The following is an 18,363-nucleotide window of genomic DNA, read 5'->3' as shown; positions in this document are numbered from 1 at the left end:
TGAGACCCTAATTCAAAACAAAATTAGGGACTGGAGAGATGGCTCAATGGTTAAGTTTGGTTTCCAGCACCCAAATCAGTGTCTCAGCAATCACCTGTAATTCCAGCTCCAAGATATCCAACATCTCTAAAATCTGTGGGCGTCTACACCTACCCAGATACAGACATCCACATCCTCACATAATTAATTTTTTTAAATTAAGGGATTGGAGAAATGGCTTACACTATCTCTAACTCCAGTTCCAGGGGTTCCAGCACCCTCTCTGCCCTCTGCAGGCAGGCACTGCATGCTCCTGTTGAGTAGACGTACTTGTGGGCAAAACACCTATACACATAAAATAGAAAAAACTTTTTAAATGTTTTAGTTTTAAAAATTAAATAAAAATTTTTTTACAGTGTACATATTATATGCCAGATACTGGTTCCTAGGCTAGCAAAGTGACCAAAACCAAATATAATTCCTTTCTTATGGCACTTACAGTCTATCAAATTGATGGTAATTGTTCTAGTTTGCTTTCTGTTTCTGTGATCAACACCAATAACCAAAAGCAAGTTGGGGTGGGGAAGTTGTTTGACTTACATGTTCTAATCACAGTCCATCATTAAGGGAAGCTGACACAAAAACTCAAGCAGGCTGGAACTGATAGCAGAGACTATGGAGTGCTACTTACTGACATGTCTTTCATGGCTTGCTAAGTTTTCTTTGTTGTACATCCCAGGGCTACTTCCCAGGGCTAGCACCACCTACCCAGGGTTCTGGACCCTTTCACACTAGTCATCAGCCAAGAAAATGCCTCACAGACTTGCCTGTAGTACAGTCCTATAAAAGCATTTTCTCATTTAAGGGTCTTCCCAGAATATCATAGCTTATGTTAAATTGACTTAAAAAAAAAAAAAACAAACCAAAAACTAACCAGCAGCTGCACAGTGGTGGCACATGCTTTAGTCCCAGCACTCAAGAAGCAGAGGCAGGCAGCCTGGTCAATAGAGTGAGTTCCAGGACAGCCAGGACTACACAGAGAAATCCTGTCTTGAAAAACCAAAACAAGCAAAACCTAACCAGCATAATAATAATAGCTAACATGTATATAATGGTCATTGTATGCTGGGCAGTACTTAACAAATATTAATAATAGATAATAATGATAGCTAACATGTATATAACATTCATTGTATGCTAGACAGTACCTAACAAATATTAAACCACTTAGTCCAAGGTGTGTTAACCTCCACACTACTCGCTTTTTGTCTGGATAGTTTCGGTGTTTTGTTTTGTTTTTCAGGAACTGTCCTGTAAACTCTGAGATGAATAGGAGCATCCTTGTCTCTATCCACTGTAGTCCCTTGGGAGAAGCAAAAATCAGTAGTAAATCACTGATTTAATTACAACTATTTTCAAATGAACAGACTAAAGCCTAGAGATGCCAAATGACTTGACCAAGATAGTAAAATTAGAAAATGGCAGATCCAGAAATAGAATCCAAGCAGTTTAGTTCTAGAATACATGTTGTTAACCACTGGGGTATATGAAGTATAAGGTACAGAGAGCATGTAATGAGATATAACCAAATGTGATCAAGTTTCAAGAATTCTTTCTGAGGAGATGGCCATAAGCCTGATACTGGAAGAATGAGTTTGAGTATAAGAAAGAGTGACCCAGATAGCATAAGGAAAGTATGTGCAAAATACTGGAGAGAGCCTGAAATAAGATGATCATTAGGGGGTCATTAGACAGTCAGGCTCAGGTCATGTATCAGTAATGGAGGACTGTGAAAACTGTATGACCAGATTTGTGTTTTGTCCAGTTCTTTTCGGTGTGTGAAGGGAGTTTGTATTTATAGTGAGAACAGGTTCGTCTTCTTGTTCTTGTGGATATCAGTGGTCCTAGCACAGTTCATTTGAATGGGTCATTCATCCCTCCATTCAGTTGTCTTAATAGTCTCAATAAAGATCACTCATGAGACAGAGGCAGGAGGATCCTTATGAGTTTGAGTCTAGCCTGGTCTATGACCAGCCAAGGCTACATAAAGAGATCCTGTTTAAAAAAAAAAAAAAAAAAAAAAAAAAAAACCAGTTGGCTACCTAGACTCTCAATTCGATTCCATTTATACATGTATCTTTACACTAGCAATGCATAGTCTTCACTAGCTTTGGGGGGGTGTTTGTACATGTGTATACATGCGCTCAAGTGCATGTTGTGTGTTTCTTTATAAGTGTGAGTCCCCAGGTCAGAGGAGACTTTGGGTACCTATTCTGTCACTCTCCTCCTCTTCTCCTGTCCACCTCACTTACTTAAGACCAAGTCTATCACCAGAGTTGAAGCTTGCTGTTTCAGGTAGGCTGGTTGGCCTGGCTTCTTTTATTTTTTTTTTTCCTTTCTTTTCTTTCTTTAAAAAAAAAAAAAAAAAACCATGGGTGCAGGGGATTCCAACTTAGGTCCTCATTTTGTACAGCAAGCACTCTTAGCCAGTGAATTCAGGAAGTTCAAGTCCTCAAATTTCATTTTCTCAGGATTGTTTTGGCTGTTCACTGAGACAGATGGTTTGATGGTGTTTCTTAAAATCTCATGGTTCAATTAAGATTAGGGAAGAATATTTTCTTTTACAGAAGAAGAGATAATTTTTATATTGGAGGTAAATGATTCAGATACTAGCCAGTGAAAAATATGGTTGAAACTGGGTGTAGTAGCACACACCTTTAATCCCAGCACTCAGGAGGCAGAGGCAGGCAGATCTCTGTGAGTTTGAGGCCAGCCTTTTCTACAGAGTTCCAAAACAACCAGGGAGACCCTGCTAAAGCAAGAAAAAGAAAATGTCTCTATGACAAATGAGGCAATGCAGCCACCAGGCAGAACTATCCTTTTGTACCTGGGCTAGGAGGAGGGAATCTGTGTTTACCTTGTAGCCTTTCATTTAGAGGAATAGAGCATTCTTATTCCCTGTGTTCTTTATCTTAGGGAGCTGGACCCCGTCCTGACTGAGGTCACCCTGATGAATGCCCGAAGTGAGCTGTACTTACGCTTCCTCAGGAAGAGGATCAGCGCAGATTTTGAGGTGGGGGACTCCATGGCTTCAGAAGATGTAAAGCAAGGTAAAAAATATTTTTCACATTGGGTGGGAGGACTGGCATAAGCTGTTGGCACTGTCTTGTCACAGCCAAGCCACAGAGTCCCTAATAAGAAAACACTGAGTCTCTGAACAAAATGACCTTTAGAGGAAATGTTCAGTGTGCCACATCTTAGAATTAGACTGGAATTTTGAAGCTTCTAAACACTTTATCTAAAGGCAAGGAAAACCAATGTCCATTCATTTCTTACACTTTTCTGTGTGCCGGGTCTCGTTTATAGTTAGACTTAATAAAAGTGTGCATGCAAATATCTAACTAGTGCAAAAGAGCTGTATACACTAGTGAACTTTAGAAATGACAAACGTTCTGAAACTGGATCATAGCCATTGTTGCACAAATATAGTAAGTTGGTAAAGATCATTGGATCGTGCACATCCAATGGTGAATTCTGTGGATTAGAAGTTACACCTCAGTAAGCTTAAGTATATAGCGCAAACAGGATATGGAAGTACATGCCTCTAGTTCCAGCACTGAGTTATGTAGCAAACCTTTCACAAAGAAAAAATAAGCTGGGCATGGTGCACACCTTTAGTCGCAATACTTTGGAGGCAGAGGCAGGCAGATATTTGAGTTTGAGGCCCTGTCTCAAAAGAGGGGTGGGAGGATCTACATAATAGAGAAAGTCTTCCACCCTATCCCGGTCTTCCAGTTCTACCACTCATAATTTTTTAAGAGAAAGATGGCATTGAAAAAAAAAAACAAGGGGTGTTGGAAAGATTGCTCAGTGGTTAAGAGCAATGGCTGCTCTTCCAGAGAACACGGGTTCAGTTCCCAGCACCCACATAGACGCTCACAACTGCCTTTAACTCTAGTTCCAGGGGCTCCAGAACCCTTTTCTGGTGTCTGTGGGCACCAGGCACATACATTGTGTACAGACACACATGTAGGTAAACACTTAAACACATAAAATAATAAAACAAAAAATTTTAAAGACCATTTCTTGTCCAATAAATAAAAATTTTTAAAAAGATGGTTCACTGTGCGGTTTCATTTGCATATAAACTTTTCTTGGGTTTTGTTTTTGTTTTTTTGTTGTTGTTGTTTGTTTTTTGGGTTGGTTTTTTGAGGTGGTTTCTTTGTGTGGATCAGGCTAGCCTTGAACTCACAAAGATCTGCCTGCCTCTCCTCCCAAGTGCTGTAATTAAAGGTGTGCACCACCACCACCTGGCTGGTTTTCTTGTTTTGTGATTTTTGGGTTTGTTTGTTTGTTTGTTTTTCAGTTTTTCAAGGCAGGGTTTCTCTGTAACTCTGTAACTTTGGAACCTGTCCTGGAACTCACTTTATAAACCAGGCTGGCCTCGAACTCACAGAGATCACCTGTCTCTGTCTCCCGAGTGTCTTATTATTGTTGATTTGAAGTGTATCTCATGTTATCCAGGCTTATCTCAAGAAACCATCTCACCCCAACTTCCCAGTAGATTTACTACAGGCCTGTGTATGTACATGCCAGGTATAGTGATCCATACCTCTGTAGACCTAGCTACTCATAATGCTGAGGTAGGAGAGTTCCAAAAGCCCACAGTGAAACCTGATCCTCGTAATGGAAACCATGCTCAAAAAAAGAGAGTATTGAATTCCTGTTGAGAATCTGCAGGTCCCCTACTGGCAACCCTGGAGACTCATGTAGTATCTGACATTCTTTGTGACTTATGCCAATAAAACATGGCAGGGGTGTTATTTAATTTCTTTATAGGGAATTATGTATTTATTTGGAGTTAGGTACTTATCAATGTGAATAACAACCATCACTATTCAGATCTATGTTGTACAGCATAACAGTCTCCAGGTGCATGTGAGTGACTATAAAAGTTTACCTAATCTTCTTTTTAAAGATGTATTTATTCATGTATTTTATGTGTATGAGTGCTCTCTCTTCATGCAAACCAGAAGAAGGAATCAGATCCCATTACAGGTAATTGTAAACCACCATGTGGTTACTGAGATTTGAACTCAGGACCTCTGGAAGCGCAGTCAAGGGCTCTTAACTGCCGAGCCATCTCTCCAGCCCCTGAAATTAATATTTAATTAAAATCAGGCATGTTGGAGTACACCTTTAATCCCAACACTTGGAGGCAAAGGTAAGTGATTCTCTAAGTTTGAAGCCAGCTTGGTCGACAAAAGAGTTCCAGGACAGCCAGGTCTACACAGGGAAACCTTGTCTTAAAAAAATAAGTTAAAATTGTAAAGTTCAAATTAAAATCCAAAATAAATTTAAAATTTGAATCTCAGTTCTTAGCCACAGTTGTCTGAAAAATGGCCATAAAGCTGGGCATAGTGTGAAAGAAAGAAAGAAAGAAAGAAAGAAAGAAAGAAAGAAAGAAAGAAAGAAAGGAAGGAAAAAGGGCTGGAGAGATGGCTCAGAGGTTAAGAGCACTGCCTGCTCTTCCAAAGGTCCTGAGTTCAATTCCCAGCAACCACATGGTGGCTTACAACCATCTGTAATGAGGTCTGGTGCCCTCTTCTGGCCTGCAGGCATACACACAGACAGAATACTGTATACATAATAAATAAATAAATTTTTTTTTAAAAGCTGGGCATAGTGGCACATCCTTGTAATGCTAGTATTTGGCTGACCTGGACCAGCAAGTCATTCTTTAGTGACAGAGGCCTGAGAAGTAAGATCCAGGGGATTGGAGATAAAGAAGATAGAACAGGTAGGAGACCTTGCATAAAATAATCTTATGCCAAGCAAGTTTATTAAGAAGTACAGTGTCTTTTGTACTATTCCAGGAGAGAAATGGGAGGAAGTCAGTGGAAAGCTAATCAAAAAGTGTTGCTCTAGGGGAACATAGAAGTATCTCAAGGACATTACAGACCAAGCACACAGCGGCCTTAGAACTGATAGCTATAGCCCGGTAAAACAGGAAGAATTGAGCTCTCAGGATCCAAAGCCACAGCTCCCCCAAGGCCCAGGCCCTTGTCCATTATCAGCTCTACCAACCATATTCCAGGCTTCAAACATCAGGGCCTCAGGAGATATCTCCCCAGGCCCTGGCTTCAGGCTATTACTGGCTCTGCCAAGCATGTTGCCAGTTTTAGAGAATGAGCTATGTTCCTTCTCCACACTTTAGAGCCTCAGAGAAAGCTTTGGATCAGCCCAGCCCTCAAACACTTGGCTAAGATACAAGTACCACCACAAGGTTGAGTCTACCTAAGGTTATATAGCAAGATTTTGTTAAAGGGGTATGGGGATGGGGTGTCCTATCTTGACTTTTTTCTCACATGTATGTATGTTCACATGTTTCTGGATGAATGTAGAAGGTGCACATGTATGTATGTGAAGGCCCAAAGTTCATATTGAGTATCTTCAATTGCTCTCTACCTTACATATTAAAGTAAGTAGTGTCTCTTGCTGAGCCCTACTTTGGCTAGCCAGTTTACTCTTTGGATTCCCTGTTTCTGTCTCCCAGGATGGGATTACAAGAAGACTGCCAACTCCCTGACTTGGTTTTGGTTTGAGACTGGCCTCACTATGTAACCCTAGTTGGCCTAGAACTCACTATGTAGACCTGGTGGGCAGGAATTTACAGAGATCTCCCTACTTTTGACCTCCCGAGTGCTGGAATTGAATGTATGTGCCATCATGTATGATGCTTTCCCCTGACTTTAACATGGATTATCTGAATTCTGGCCCTATACTTGTACAGCAAGCTCTTTACCCACTGGGCCATTTCCCCAGCCATGCCATAGCTTTTGACTACTATATTGGATAGCATAATTATAAAACATGTCCTGCCGGGCAGTGTTGGCACACCCTTTTAGTCCCAGCACTCGGGAGGCAGAGATAGGTGGATCTCTGTGAGTTCAAGGCCAGTCTGGTCTCCAAGAGCTAGTTCCAGGACAACTAGATCTACTACACAAAGAAACCCTGTCTCAAAAAACAAAAACACCATGTCCTGGGCTGGCAAAATGGCTCAGACGGTGAGAGTGCTTGCTATGCAAGCCTCATAACCTGAGTTCAGTCCCTCGAACCTATGGTAGAAAGAAAGAACTGTCTCCCTAAAAGTTGTTCTCTGACCTCCACAAGAGCACTATGTCATGCATGGGCCACACTCTCACACATTATTCACAAACAACAAACACAGTAATAATAAATATATTTTAAAATTTCTACCATCACAGATACACCTACTGAACAGTGTTCATATAGAGGTTATATGACAGTGCTGATATAGGGGATAATGTGCTTTATATCTAGTATATATTGATCTTTGCCCTGGAAGCATGCATCTTTTGTCTTCTGTGCAATCTTGGAGAACTGTTGAAAAGGAATTAAATGATTTGTACAAAATTGTTTACTCTGGGAGAAGTGACTTTACTCATGGAAAATACGAACCTGTTTGGAAAACCAGAAGAGAACTTGAAAAATGAAAAACATTGCTGTTTCCCTTGGGGGAAAAAGTGAATATTCCTTTCTTGGCTGTCCCCTAGAGCACCAGAAGTGCCTGGACAAACTCCTCAATAACTGCCTATTGAGCTGTACCATGCAGGAGCTAATTGGCTTCTATATTACCATGGAGGAGTACTTCATGAGGGAGACTGTCAATAAGGTAGGACATTAGGGTACATCTCTTGCAAGTGGAGCTTCCTGTCTAAGAAGCCAGGATGAATGAAATGGTCATATTTCTTGGTCCTGCTTTGAGAGTATTTTCCAATGCATACTGGGTAGCACTGCTGTGTGTAAGAGGACATCTCCGGAGTTGTCATAATCTTCATGTTTCCAGCTGGGTCTTTCCCAAAGGTTACAAGAAAACAGCTCAGCTCCTTATAGAGCCTTGTTCCCTGCCTCCCTGCAGGTATACTGACATCCCAGATATTGGATATCACCAAGGCAGAGGTCCCAAATACTCAGTTTTCTAATGTAGTGATCATTAGGAAGTAAGGTGGTTTTATGTTGTTTTGTTAAGGTATAGGAAAGGGTGCAGAAACTGGTATGAACAGAACTATCTAGAACATTCAGAACTGGGATATACTCACTGAGGGCTTTGCCTTTTGTTAGGCTGTGGCTCTGGATACCTATGAAAAGGGTCAGCTGACATCCAGCATGGTGGATGATGTCTTCTACATTGTTAAAAAGTGCATTGGGCGAGCGCTGTCCAGCTCTAACATCGACTGTCTCTGTGCCATGATCAACCTTGCCACCAGAGAGCTGGAAGCTGACTTCAGGTACTGTTGGCTCCCTTTCTGCTTTTGAGGCATAGAAATTCTAGGTGTATCTTGATTCCTCAGTCACAACTATTTCTTTACTTTTTTCATTATGGGTCAAATTCAGTCCCGAACAAGATTAAGCTAGCTGGTCATGATGGCACACGCCTTTAATCCCAGCACTTGGGAGGCAGAGGCAGGTGGAACTCTGAGTTTGGGGCCAGCCTGGTCTACAGAGCAAGTTCCAGGATAGCCAGGACTCAGAGAAACCCTGCCTCGAAAAAACAAAGAAACATAAACTTTGAAGCTACTCTTCCTAATGTAATATCCTTAGCTTGGAGCAACTGTCCATCAGCCTTAATTACCTAACTACTTTACTTAACCTAATCACTAAAGTATGTTGAACGTGTCATTACCCTCAGACCCAAAAGAAAAGCATGTAGTTTAGATAAAAGCAATAGTTATAAAGACATATTTTCCATCTCTACAAGCCAAGGACTATACTGATAGTCCCCACCCTCTTACTGTTTTTTTGTTTTTTTCAGACTATACTGGAACTTGGCTCTGTAGACCATGCTGGCCTCAAACTCAGAGACCCACCTGCCTCTGCCTCCTGGGTGCTGAGATTAAAAGTGTGTGCCACCATGTCCAGTTCAGCTCCCCCCAATATTTAATTGTATAGAAACCTTGATGTAGGGCAGATGAGATGGCTCAGTAGGCAAAGATACTTGCTGCTAAATCTGATGACCTAAATTTACTCTCCAGGGCCCACATAGGAGACGGTAACCCAACTCTTGCAAGTCGTTCCCTCCCTCATCTACACAAATTTGCTGTAGCATGTGTCCCCTCACACAAAGTAAAGAAACTGATATGGGAACTGTGCTTTCATTTTATAGATGTGGGACTGGGGCTTAGAGAGATTGTGTCCTTTGTCATGGGCCACATACCTCTGAAGTAGAACAGAAAATCCAGTATTGACTGTCCACTCTTTGATGATGCTCAGTGGTAATAACTGAAAGCCTGATGAAGAAGCAGACATTAGCTAGAACCACAGTGACCCTGTCAGAACCATCACAGACAGTGTAGTTGCTGAAGAAGAATGGGGTCCACCCCAAAAGAGCAGCTGGTGGGGCTGGAGAGATGGCTCAGAGGTTAAGAGCACTGACTGCTCTTCCAGAGGTCCAGAGTTCAATTCCCAGCAACCACATGGTGGCTCTTAGCCACCTATAATGAGATCTGTTGCCCTCTTCTGGCATGCAAGCATACATGGAAGGAATGCTGTATACATAATAAATAAATAAATCTTAAAAAAAAAAAAAAGGCAGCTGGTACTGAGAGTCCAGGTAGTGGGTGCTCTGTTTTTGCTGTCCTGTTGGTCAGGTTGAACACTAACTCAGCACATGCTCTTCTGCCCCCCAGGGATGTTCTGTGTAATAAGCTGCGGATGGGCTTCCCCGCCACCACCTTTCAAGACATCCAGCGTGGGGTGACAAGTGCTGTGAACATCATGCACAGCAGCCTCCAGCAGGGCAAGTTTGACACAAAAGGCATTGAGAGCACTGATGAAGCCAAGCTGTCCTTCCTGGTAGGTGGCCCTCAGGCTGGCAGCTGGGTCAGTTTTTTGTTCTTGTTTTGTTTTGTGTTTTTTTTTAAGGGTTTTATTGTTTCGAAACAGGTTTTATAGCCAAAGTTGGTCTCAAACTTGCTATGTAATGAAAGATGACCTTTGACTTCAATCTTCCTGCTTCTGCCTTTGGAGTGCTGGGAGTATAGGTGTGTGTCCTGTTTTAGCAGTGCTAGGCATGGCGTTCTCTACCAACTGAGCCACATTCCCAGCTCCCTTGAGAGGTTATACTGCAACCTCTTAGCCAAATTATAAAAAGCCTCAGGGTGAAGAGTTTTCCTCTAGAACTTAATAAAAAAGGAAAATAGCGGGGCTGGAGAAATGGCTCAGTGGTTAAGAGCATTGCCTGTTCTTCCAAAGGTCCTGAGTTCAATTCCCAGCAACCACATGATGGCTCACAACCATCTGAAATGAGATCTGATGCCCTCTTCTGGCCTGCAGGCAGACACACAGACAGAATATTGTATACATAATAAATAAATAAATTTTTTTTTTAAAAAAAAAAGGAAAATAGCTTTAAGGAATGTTCCTCTAGGTTCTGAAACCACTTCCTACCCAGGAACCTGCTCTGAGCAAACCTGAGGCATAATATGTTTTTTCTTTGTTTGTTTTTGCTTTTCTTTTCTTTTTTGCCAAAAGCCTAGGTTCCTTATTTCTCAGTGTTCTTCCCAAGACTCCTCTGCCAAGCTGTTGAGAGGCTCTACACTGTATGCACCCACCACAAAAACAAATCTAACATCTATCTATGCCAGGCTTCTATATACTTTTCTGAGAAGAAGCCACAGTCTTGGTGGATACCAGTCCTTTATGCCTCCCAATGCTGCTTTTCTAGTAACTTCCTTTTTGGAACATGCATGTTATCTCAGCACTTGGGAAGCTGAGAAAGGTAGATAATGAATTCAGGGTTATCCTGGACTACTATCAAGATGTTTCAAGGAGGACAGAAGGCATTTAGCCACACGAGCGAGAGATGTGATGAAGTCGTGAGTCTTCCCATCGTATGGTAAGAGGGACAGAGAAGCCCAAAAGGATGAAAGCGTCTGTACAGGGTAGCAGCCAGTTTGCAACATACTGAAGAACACAAAAAGAATCTGAGGTTCATAATCAGGTCTCTCTGGCATGTGCTGACTTGACATGAATAGGAATAGCACTGTTATAGGTCCTTCGTGTTCTGTTTTCCATATCACTAGACTTGAGGAGTTTGGTGCCTGAGGCCTAGAGGCTGAAGGAAACTTCCAAAGCTGAACTTTTAGTCAACAGTCCACAGATAGATTGTATGCGAAAAATGTATCCATGTAGTTCTTAGTGCTCCACTTCTCTCAAATTCGTGTTCTTGGTCTCAGAGACATTGCCTAAAACTTGCTACCTTACCCTGGACAGGTAAATCACACTAACTAGTTACCAGACAGATCCAACATGGTTATTTAAGATGCCTTGTTCTTTTTCTGACATTGAAAATTTTTCCCTTGAGATAACTGTAGTGGTTCACACCTTTAATCCCAGCACTTAGGATGTCACAGGTGTTCTCCAAAAGGAGGATCAACCTAGGCTCCTAGTGTACATTTATAATCCCAGCACCTGGGAGGTGGAGGCAGGAGAATGAGTTGAAAGACAGCCCTATTTATTGAAAAAGTTCAAAGTCAGCCTGGTATACATGAAACTATCTTCAGTTTTTCGAGACAGGGTTTCTTTGTATAGCCCTGGCCGTCCTGGAACTTGCTTGGTAGACCAGGCTGGCCTTGAGCTCACAGAGATTCGCCTGTCTCTGCTTCCGAAACTCTGGGATTAAAGGTGTGCACCACCGCCCAGCTGAGACTGTGTCTATTTTAAAAAAAAAAAATTAAAAGGCTGAGCACAGTGGCGCTGACCTTTAATACCAGTACTGTAAGCTCAATGCCAGCTTGGTCTACACAGAGATTCTAGGCCAGGCACAGCTACATAGTGAAACCCTATCTCAAACAAGCAAGAATCCTTGGGGCCCATGTAGAGGTGGAGGGAGGGAACCTTCCACAGTTGTCCTCGGACCGCAATTACTTGCACTGTGCCACATGCACTGCACCGTGCACATATCATACTCACACAAACAATTTTGTTTTTGTTTTTTGAGATAGGGTTTCTCTGTGTAGTTTTGGTGTCTGTCCTGAAACTAGCTCTTGTAGATCAGGCTGACCTTGAACTCACAGAGATCCCCACCGGCCTCTGCCTCCCAAGTGCTGGGATTAAAAAGGCATGTGCTACCACTGCCCAGCAAATAATAATAATTTTTAGTTAATAAAAAAAGCCCTAAGAAATGTTTACTTATGAAATGTATTACTTTTTGAGAACTTTACCAAAAATGCCCAGCAAACACCATCATACTATGATAAACTTACATCTTTTGTTTTGTTTGCATTCTATTTCTTTTGCTCCCCCCTCCCATAGAACTTATATTCATTTTTCATTTCCAGGCTCAGAAGCATTCACTGGCTTCTTGGGACCTACCACACCAAACATGTCTTTGAACAAGCATCTTTATTTTATTTGGTTTTGGTTTGCTTGTTTTTGTTTCTTCAGTGCTAGAAATCGAACCTAAGACTTCACACATGCCAGGCAAGCACACTGGCCACTAAAATATATCTCCCAATGCTTGTTTTTTTTTTTTTTTTTTAAGATTTATTTATTTATTTATTTTATTATGTATGCAACATTCTGCCTCCATGCCAGAAGAGGGCGCCAGATCTCATTACAGATGGTTGTGAGCCACCATGCGGTTGCTGGGAATTGAACTCAGGACCTTTGGAAGAGCAGGCGGTGCTCTTAACCACTGAGCCATCTCTCCAGCCCCCCAATGTTTGTTTTGAGCCAAAGTCTCACCAACTTGCTGAATGGTGGCAGCGCATGCCTTTAATCCCCACACTTTTGAGGCCAGCCTGGCCTATGCAGTGAGTTCCAGAATAGCCAGAGCTGTTACACAGAGAAACTCTGTCTCAAAAATAAAAAAGTCTCACCAAGTTACTCAGGCTTGCCTAGTTGCTGTGTAGCCCAGGTGACCTTGAATGTACACCTGTCCTTCCCCAGCCTTTGAACGGCTGGATCACTGGCACAGGCCACGAGCCTAGGTGGTCTTTTGTTTCAGGCCTCCTAAACCTCGCCCGTCTACCTTCCTAATCCTTCCCCACCACTTGACTTCTGTCCCCAGGGCTGGCCAGTGGGCGCCTTCACTCTGCTTCACTGCTCTGTGAAAATTTCCCATTTAGACAGTTTCATTGTTAAAAGACCCACGTGATACGGCAAAAAGAAAGGTGGTGTTAAATGCTTGGTGACAGGTTTCTGGTTTTCCCAGTTCCAAACGCTTAAAATGTCATTACTTCCACCACAAAGCCTGTCTTGACGTTTTGTTTGTGAACTTAGCCTTTAACAGCTGAACCATTTCTCCAGCCCCACAAAGCCTATTTTGTTTCATTTTGATTCATTTGGCTGTCAAAATGAATTCCCCAACTCTCCTGATATCCCATTTGCCTTGAGCAGGGGATAAACCCAGTGAATCCAATGTTTACAAAGATTGTTAGTCCAAGGGAAACTCTAAAAGTCAATACCATTTGAACCCAAATCCATTTTCTCTTGACAGTTATTCTTGGTGCCCTTAAAAGCCTGGGAAACACTGGGTTGTGACCTTTATCCTTCAGCTGTCATAGCAGGACACTTTCTCTGGAAACAGTGTTAGCAGCCTGTGCTATGGCCGCATTCCCTTACCCAGCCCTGTTTGGAGGGGCCTAAGCCGCAGTGCCATTCTCCAGTACTGACTGCATGATACCAAACAAGGGAAGCTCTCAGACACAGGCGACTTCAGTTCAACCCCTCTGCATCTGGGATTCTCCTTTACCCTAAAACCTGTAAGTTCCTCAGTCAAGGCTCCTTCCTGCCCTGTCCTCCTGGGCAATCCCACCCACTGACCAGCCAGAGTCCATGAGAGTCCCCCAAATATTTTAATCCTACAACCCATAGTCTCTATATCGTATTCCCAGACCACAACTATGCTTTTATGGCATTTACCTGCTCTCAAACATCCTGCCAGAAGCTGGACATGGTGGCATACATCTGTAAACTCAGGAAGTAGAGGCAGAATCCAGAGTTCAAGGCCAGCTTCATCTACATAGCAAGTTTGAGAATGGGGTAGACTACATGAGACCCTCTTAAAATCAGGGTGGCGGTGCTGGTGAAATAGCTTATTAGTTAAGAGCATTTGCTGAGTATTTTATTTTTAACTTTTATTTATTTTTGTTTTATGTATATGAGTATTTTGCCTTTGTGTGTGTGTGTGTGTGTGTGTATACATACTGTGCATGCTTGGTTTCTACAGGTGTCAGAAAAGGTTGTCAGATCCCCTATAACTAGAGTTTGGATGGTTGTAAGCTAAGTGGTGGATGGGTGCTAAGACCCAAACCTGGGTCCTCTACAAGAGTAACAAATGCTCTCTTAACTACTGTGCTACCTCTCCAGGCCCTGTACGTGCTGTTCTATTCCCAGCACCAGCATGGATGGTGGCTCACAACCATCTGTAACTCCAGTTCTAGGAGTTCCAATGCCTGCCCTTTTCTGACCTCTGTACCAGGCATATACATGTGCAAATACATATGTGCAAGCAAAATATTCATACATGTTAAAAAAAAAAGTTTCTACCAGGCATAGTGGCATGCCTGCAATTCCAGTACTTGGCAAGTAGAGGCAGTGAATCCTTGCTCTAGAGGGAGTTTGAGGCCAGCCTGGACTACATGAGACTCCCTCAAGCCGGAAGGAGAGGCTGGGATACCTTAGTCGCAGAGTACTTATTCAGCATGGCCTGTGTTTGATCCTTAGCAGCACAGGTGGGAAGAAAAGGAATAGGAAAGTGAGCCAAAGAGAGGCTGACAAGGGGGTGGAATGTTCTCATCAGTTAGAATGAATGGAACGTGAGCATTCTGGCTTTGTAAATTCAGTTAGCCATCTCCAACATGGAGCCTTCCTTGAGTACCTTGAACCAAAGATGATTTCCTCTAGATGGTCATATTTGTACCTTATCACTTTTGTTCCCATACTGCCTTTTTTTTTTTTTTAAAAAAAAAAAAAAAAAAAAGGCAGGGATTCATATATCCTAAGTCAGCCTCAACTCACTATGTAGCCAAGGGTGACTGAATTTCTGATCTTCCAGCCTTTGCCTCTTTGAGTACTGGAATTATAGGTGAGCTCTACCATGTCTGGCTTATGCAGTGCTGGGAATCAGACCAAGGGCTTTATGTATGTTCTGTAAACATTCTACCAACTGAGCCACATCACCTTTACTGCTTTTTTTAAATGATTATCTGTGTATGTAATGTCTCTGTGAGAGATTAAACACATGTGGAAAGGAGGGTATGCATGCTTGTCATTCAGAGGATTTTGGAGTCCTTGGAGCTGTAGTTATAGGCATTTTTTAGGTGCTGGCATACAAACTCCAGCCCTCATGACTGTGCAGTGAGCATTCTTAACTGCAGAGCTGTCTCTCCAATCCCCATGCTGCCTTTTATGGTTGCTCTTTCTGCACCTCGTCTCAGGAACAGTTAAGTCAGGAAAGAGGGAGCACTTAGCCCATACTAGGGATTCATGTGTTCTAATCCCAGCTCTAGTGTTGAGGGCTTTCCACCTTGAATTTCTGTCTCCATCCCTGTTTTATTTTTATTATAGTGTTTATCACTATCTGAATTTACATACAGTTGGGAGGCTGGACCAGGGCTGGGTGCTAGGAATTCAGTCCAGGGTTTTGTCCTTGCTAAGCATATTCTTATTGTTGGTTGTTTTACTCTTTGGCTCTTTTGGGGGGCCCACCCAGCTCCCAAATAAATCACACATGGAAGCTTATTCCTAGTTAGGAATGCCCAGCCTCAGTTTGCCTTATATCTAGCCTATTTATTTCTCTTCCTATTTATCCTCTCTGCCTGCCAGCCCCACCTATCCTTGCTCCTGCCTCACTATTGGCCATTCAGCTCTTTCTTAGACCATCAGATGTTTTAGACGGGCAAGAATCACAGCTTCACAGAGTTAAACAAATGCAGCATAAACAAAAGCAACACATCTTTACATATTAAACAAATGCTCCACGACATAAACAAAGTAACACACCTTAAAATACTATTTCTGGCCTGGTGGGTAGTGGCACACACCTTTAATCCCAGCACTCAGGAGGGGGTAGATCTCTGTGAGTTCAAGGCCAGCCTGGTCTACAGAGCTAGTTCCAGGACTGGCTCCAAAACAACACTGAGAAACCCTGCCTCGAAAAACCAAACAAACAAACATCACGTTTTATCACTGACGTATACTACCTGCTGTAGGGATGTGTATTTTGTTTGTTTTTCAGGTTTTTTTTTCTCAGTATCTAGGACAGTGCCTGGTCTATCACAAGTACTCATTATATGTTTGCATTCTTTACCAAACATGGTCATCTTGAGCCCAGGACTTAACACCTCTTTGCCTAAATTAAGTAATCTGTAAGTAATATGGAGCCAGGTGTGTTACTTCTGCAGTCAGTGTGGTTTTGCTCCTGTGGTATTGGGAACATGAGAAAGCATGAGCCTGGCTCACCGTTCTGTTCTGTGCCAAGATCTGTTTATCCTGCCTAATAACAGTGGTGCTGGTTTTCCTTAGCTGGGTCTAAACTCAAGGTGGTACTTCTCTGAGCCACAAGAAATGTAGCTGTCAGCCATTTTGGATATTGTCGGAGTGGACTGCAAACCCAGCGATCAGGAAATAATGTTCCTTTCTCATCATCTTCCAGGTGACTCTGAATAATGTGGAAGTCTGCAGTGAAAATATCTCAACTCTGAAGAAGACTCTGGAGGTACAGTGAAATTGTCTATCAGCTTTTAGTAGATAGAGCCACACTTGGTGGAGAAAAGGCACTGAACACCTGTCCTCAGGTAACTGAGCATCGGCTGGTACAGAGCCCCATTTGTAGGGTTCCAGTAGTGATTGGCAGTTTAGCAAGAGCTCTACGGACCTACTGGGGGCGACAACCATGACCAAGTCCTTCCATTCCAGCCTCAGTTCTATGCTCTGTACAGTGAGGCACAGATTTCCATCCTGCTCTGGTTTGTTAGTGCTCTCATGAAATAGAGTTGAGTATGCTTCATAAAAGTACTTTAAAATGTTTTAGGAGCTAGAGAGCTGCCTGAGCAGTTAAGAACACTTACTGCTCTTCCATAGAACCCAAGTTTTTGAGACAGGGTCTCACAGGTAGCCCTGGCTGGCCTAAAATTCACCGAGATCCTCCTGCCTCTGCCTCGTGAGTGCTGGAATTAAAGTGTGCATCTGTTCCCTTTTATAGAGAAGGAATTGAAGCTTCACAGCTAAATTGTTTGCCTAAGTTATTTAGGAAATACATGACTCAACCAAAACTTAAACTTAGAAATGTTAGCCTTAAATGTTTTGTTGTTGTTTCCCTGTGTAGCCCTGGCTGTCTTGGAACTCACTTTGTAAACTAGGCTGGCCTTGAACTCACAAAGATAGGCCTCCCACTGCCTCTCCAGTGCCAGGACCTAACTGTGCACACCACCGCCTGGCATTTTTTCTTTTCTTTTTCTTTTCTTTTTTTTTAAGGCTCATTTATTTTTATGTGCATTGATATTTTGCCTGTATGTATGTCTGTGGAGGGTGCCAGATCTCCTGGAACTGGAGTTACAGACAGATGTGAGCTGCCATGTGGGTGCTGGGAATTGAACCCAGGTCCTCTGGAAGAGCAGTCATTGCTCTTCACCACTAAGCCATCTCTCCAGCCCTGTTAGCCTTAAATATATATATACTTCTACCATTTCTGTTTCTTGTCTCTTCCCCTGACACTGGTACCCCCACATTAGAAGGGGGGCGGTGAAAGCAGAAAGCCACCATTATAGAATCTTCTCAGAGAAGTCTAGTAAAGGACAAGTGGCTACTTGTATATTGACCCTCTCTGCCCCTGCTTACATTCCAATGGCTTTCCCCTAGAGTGACTGCACCAAGCTGTTCAGTCAGGGCATTGGAGGGGAACAGGCCCAGGCCAAGTTTGACAGCTGCCTTTCTGACTTAGCTGCGGTGTCCAACAAATTTCGAGACCTCTTACAGGTAAGACCTCATGCTGCTACCATGATGCTCTGAGAAGACTGTTAGCTGGCTTACTATGGGCTCCACCATGGGCAGGGATCCAGGGATGTGGGAAAGAGGGCAAGGACGAAACATGGCAGCCACTGAGGATGCAGACCCCTTGAGACTAAAGGCCCCACAGTTCTCTTTTTAGCTTGTATCACATGCCCACGTCCTTTAGAATTTCTGCTTGGTGGTCCCAAAATGACAAGAGCTGAAAGATGAGAGAAGCAGAGCAGCCAGCCACTAGTTCTTACCTCTACACAATCCTCAGACTAAATGGGGTATCCTGTCTTTACAAGTCCTCAGACTGAATTCTGAACTCTTCCTGCCTTATATTCCTCTCTCCGCCCCTCCATATCA

The 18,363-nt window shown here is 42.8% G+C and overlaps 2 protein-coding genes across 4 annotated transcripts in view; one reads left to right on the top strand and one right to left on the bottom strand.

The window, feature by feature from the left end:
* Positions 1-18,363, top strand: part of Cog4 (component of oligomeric golgi complex 4) — a 33,799-nt gene that overhangs the window by 12,476 nt on the left and 2,960 nt on the right. For all 3 annotated transcript variants that reach the window (XR_005283322.1, XM_038312684.1, XM_038312683.1), the window contains exons 9-14: positions 2,956-3,089; positions 7,557-7,675; positions 8,125-8,291; positions 9,690-9,855; positions 16,661-16,723; positions 17,866-17,982. Coding sequence is in view for 2 of the 3 variants with exons in the window: in XM_038312684.1 (XP_038168612.1) it covers positions 2,956-3,089; positions 7,557-7,675; positions 8,125-8,291; positions 9,690-9,855; positions 16,661-16,723; positions 17,866-17,982 (766 nt within the window). In the remaining variant the exon portion in view is untranslated. The remainder of the gene's footprint in view (positions 1-2,955; positions 3,090-7,556; positions 7,676-8,124; positions 8,292-9,689; positions 9,856-16,660; positions 16,724-17,865; positions 17,983-18,363) is intronic.
* The window catches only part of Fcsk (fucose kinase), a 39,457-nt gene continuing 21,314 nt past the window's right edge, over positions 221-18,363 (bottom strand). The window contains exon 25 of the transcript XR_005283321.1: positions 221-324. The gene's annotated coding sequence lies outside the window, so the exon portion shown is untranslated. The remainder of the gene's footprint in view (positions 325-18,363) is intronic.

This window comes from Arvicola amphibius, chromosome 15 (genome assembly GCF_903992535.2).
Source record: "Arvicola amphibius chromosome 15, mArvAmp1.2, whole genome shotgun sequence".
In the NCBI taxonomy this organism is placed as follows: Eukaryota; Metazoa; Chordata; class Mammalia; order Rodentia; family Cricetidae; genus Arvicola; species Arvicola amphibius.
The sequence above is the reverse complement of the archived record's forward strand: the minus strand, read 5'-3'. Positions and strand labels throughout refer to the sequence as shown.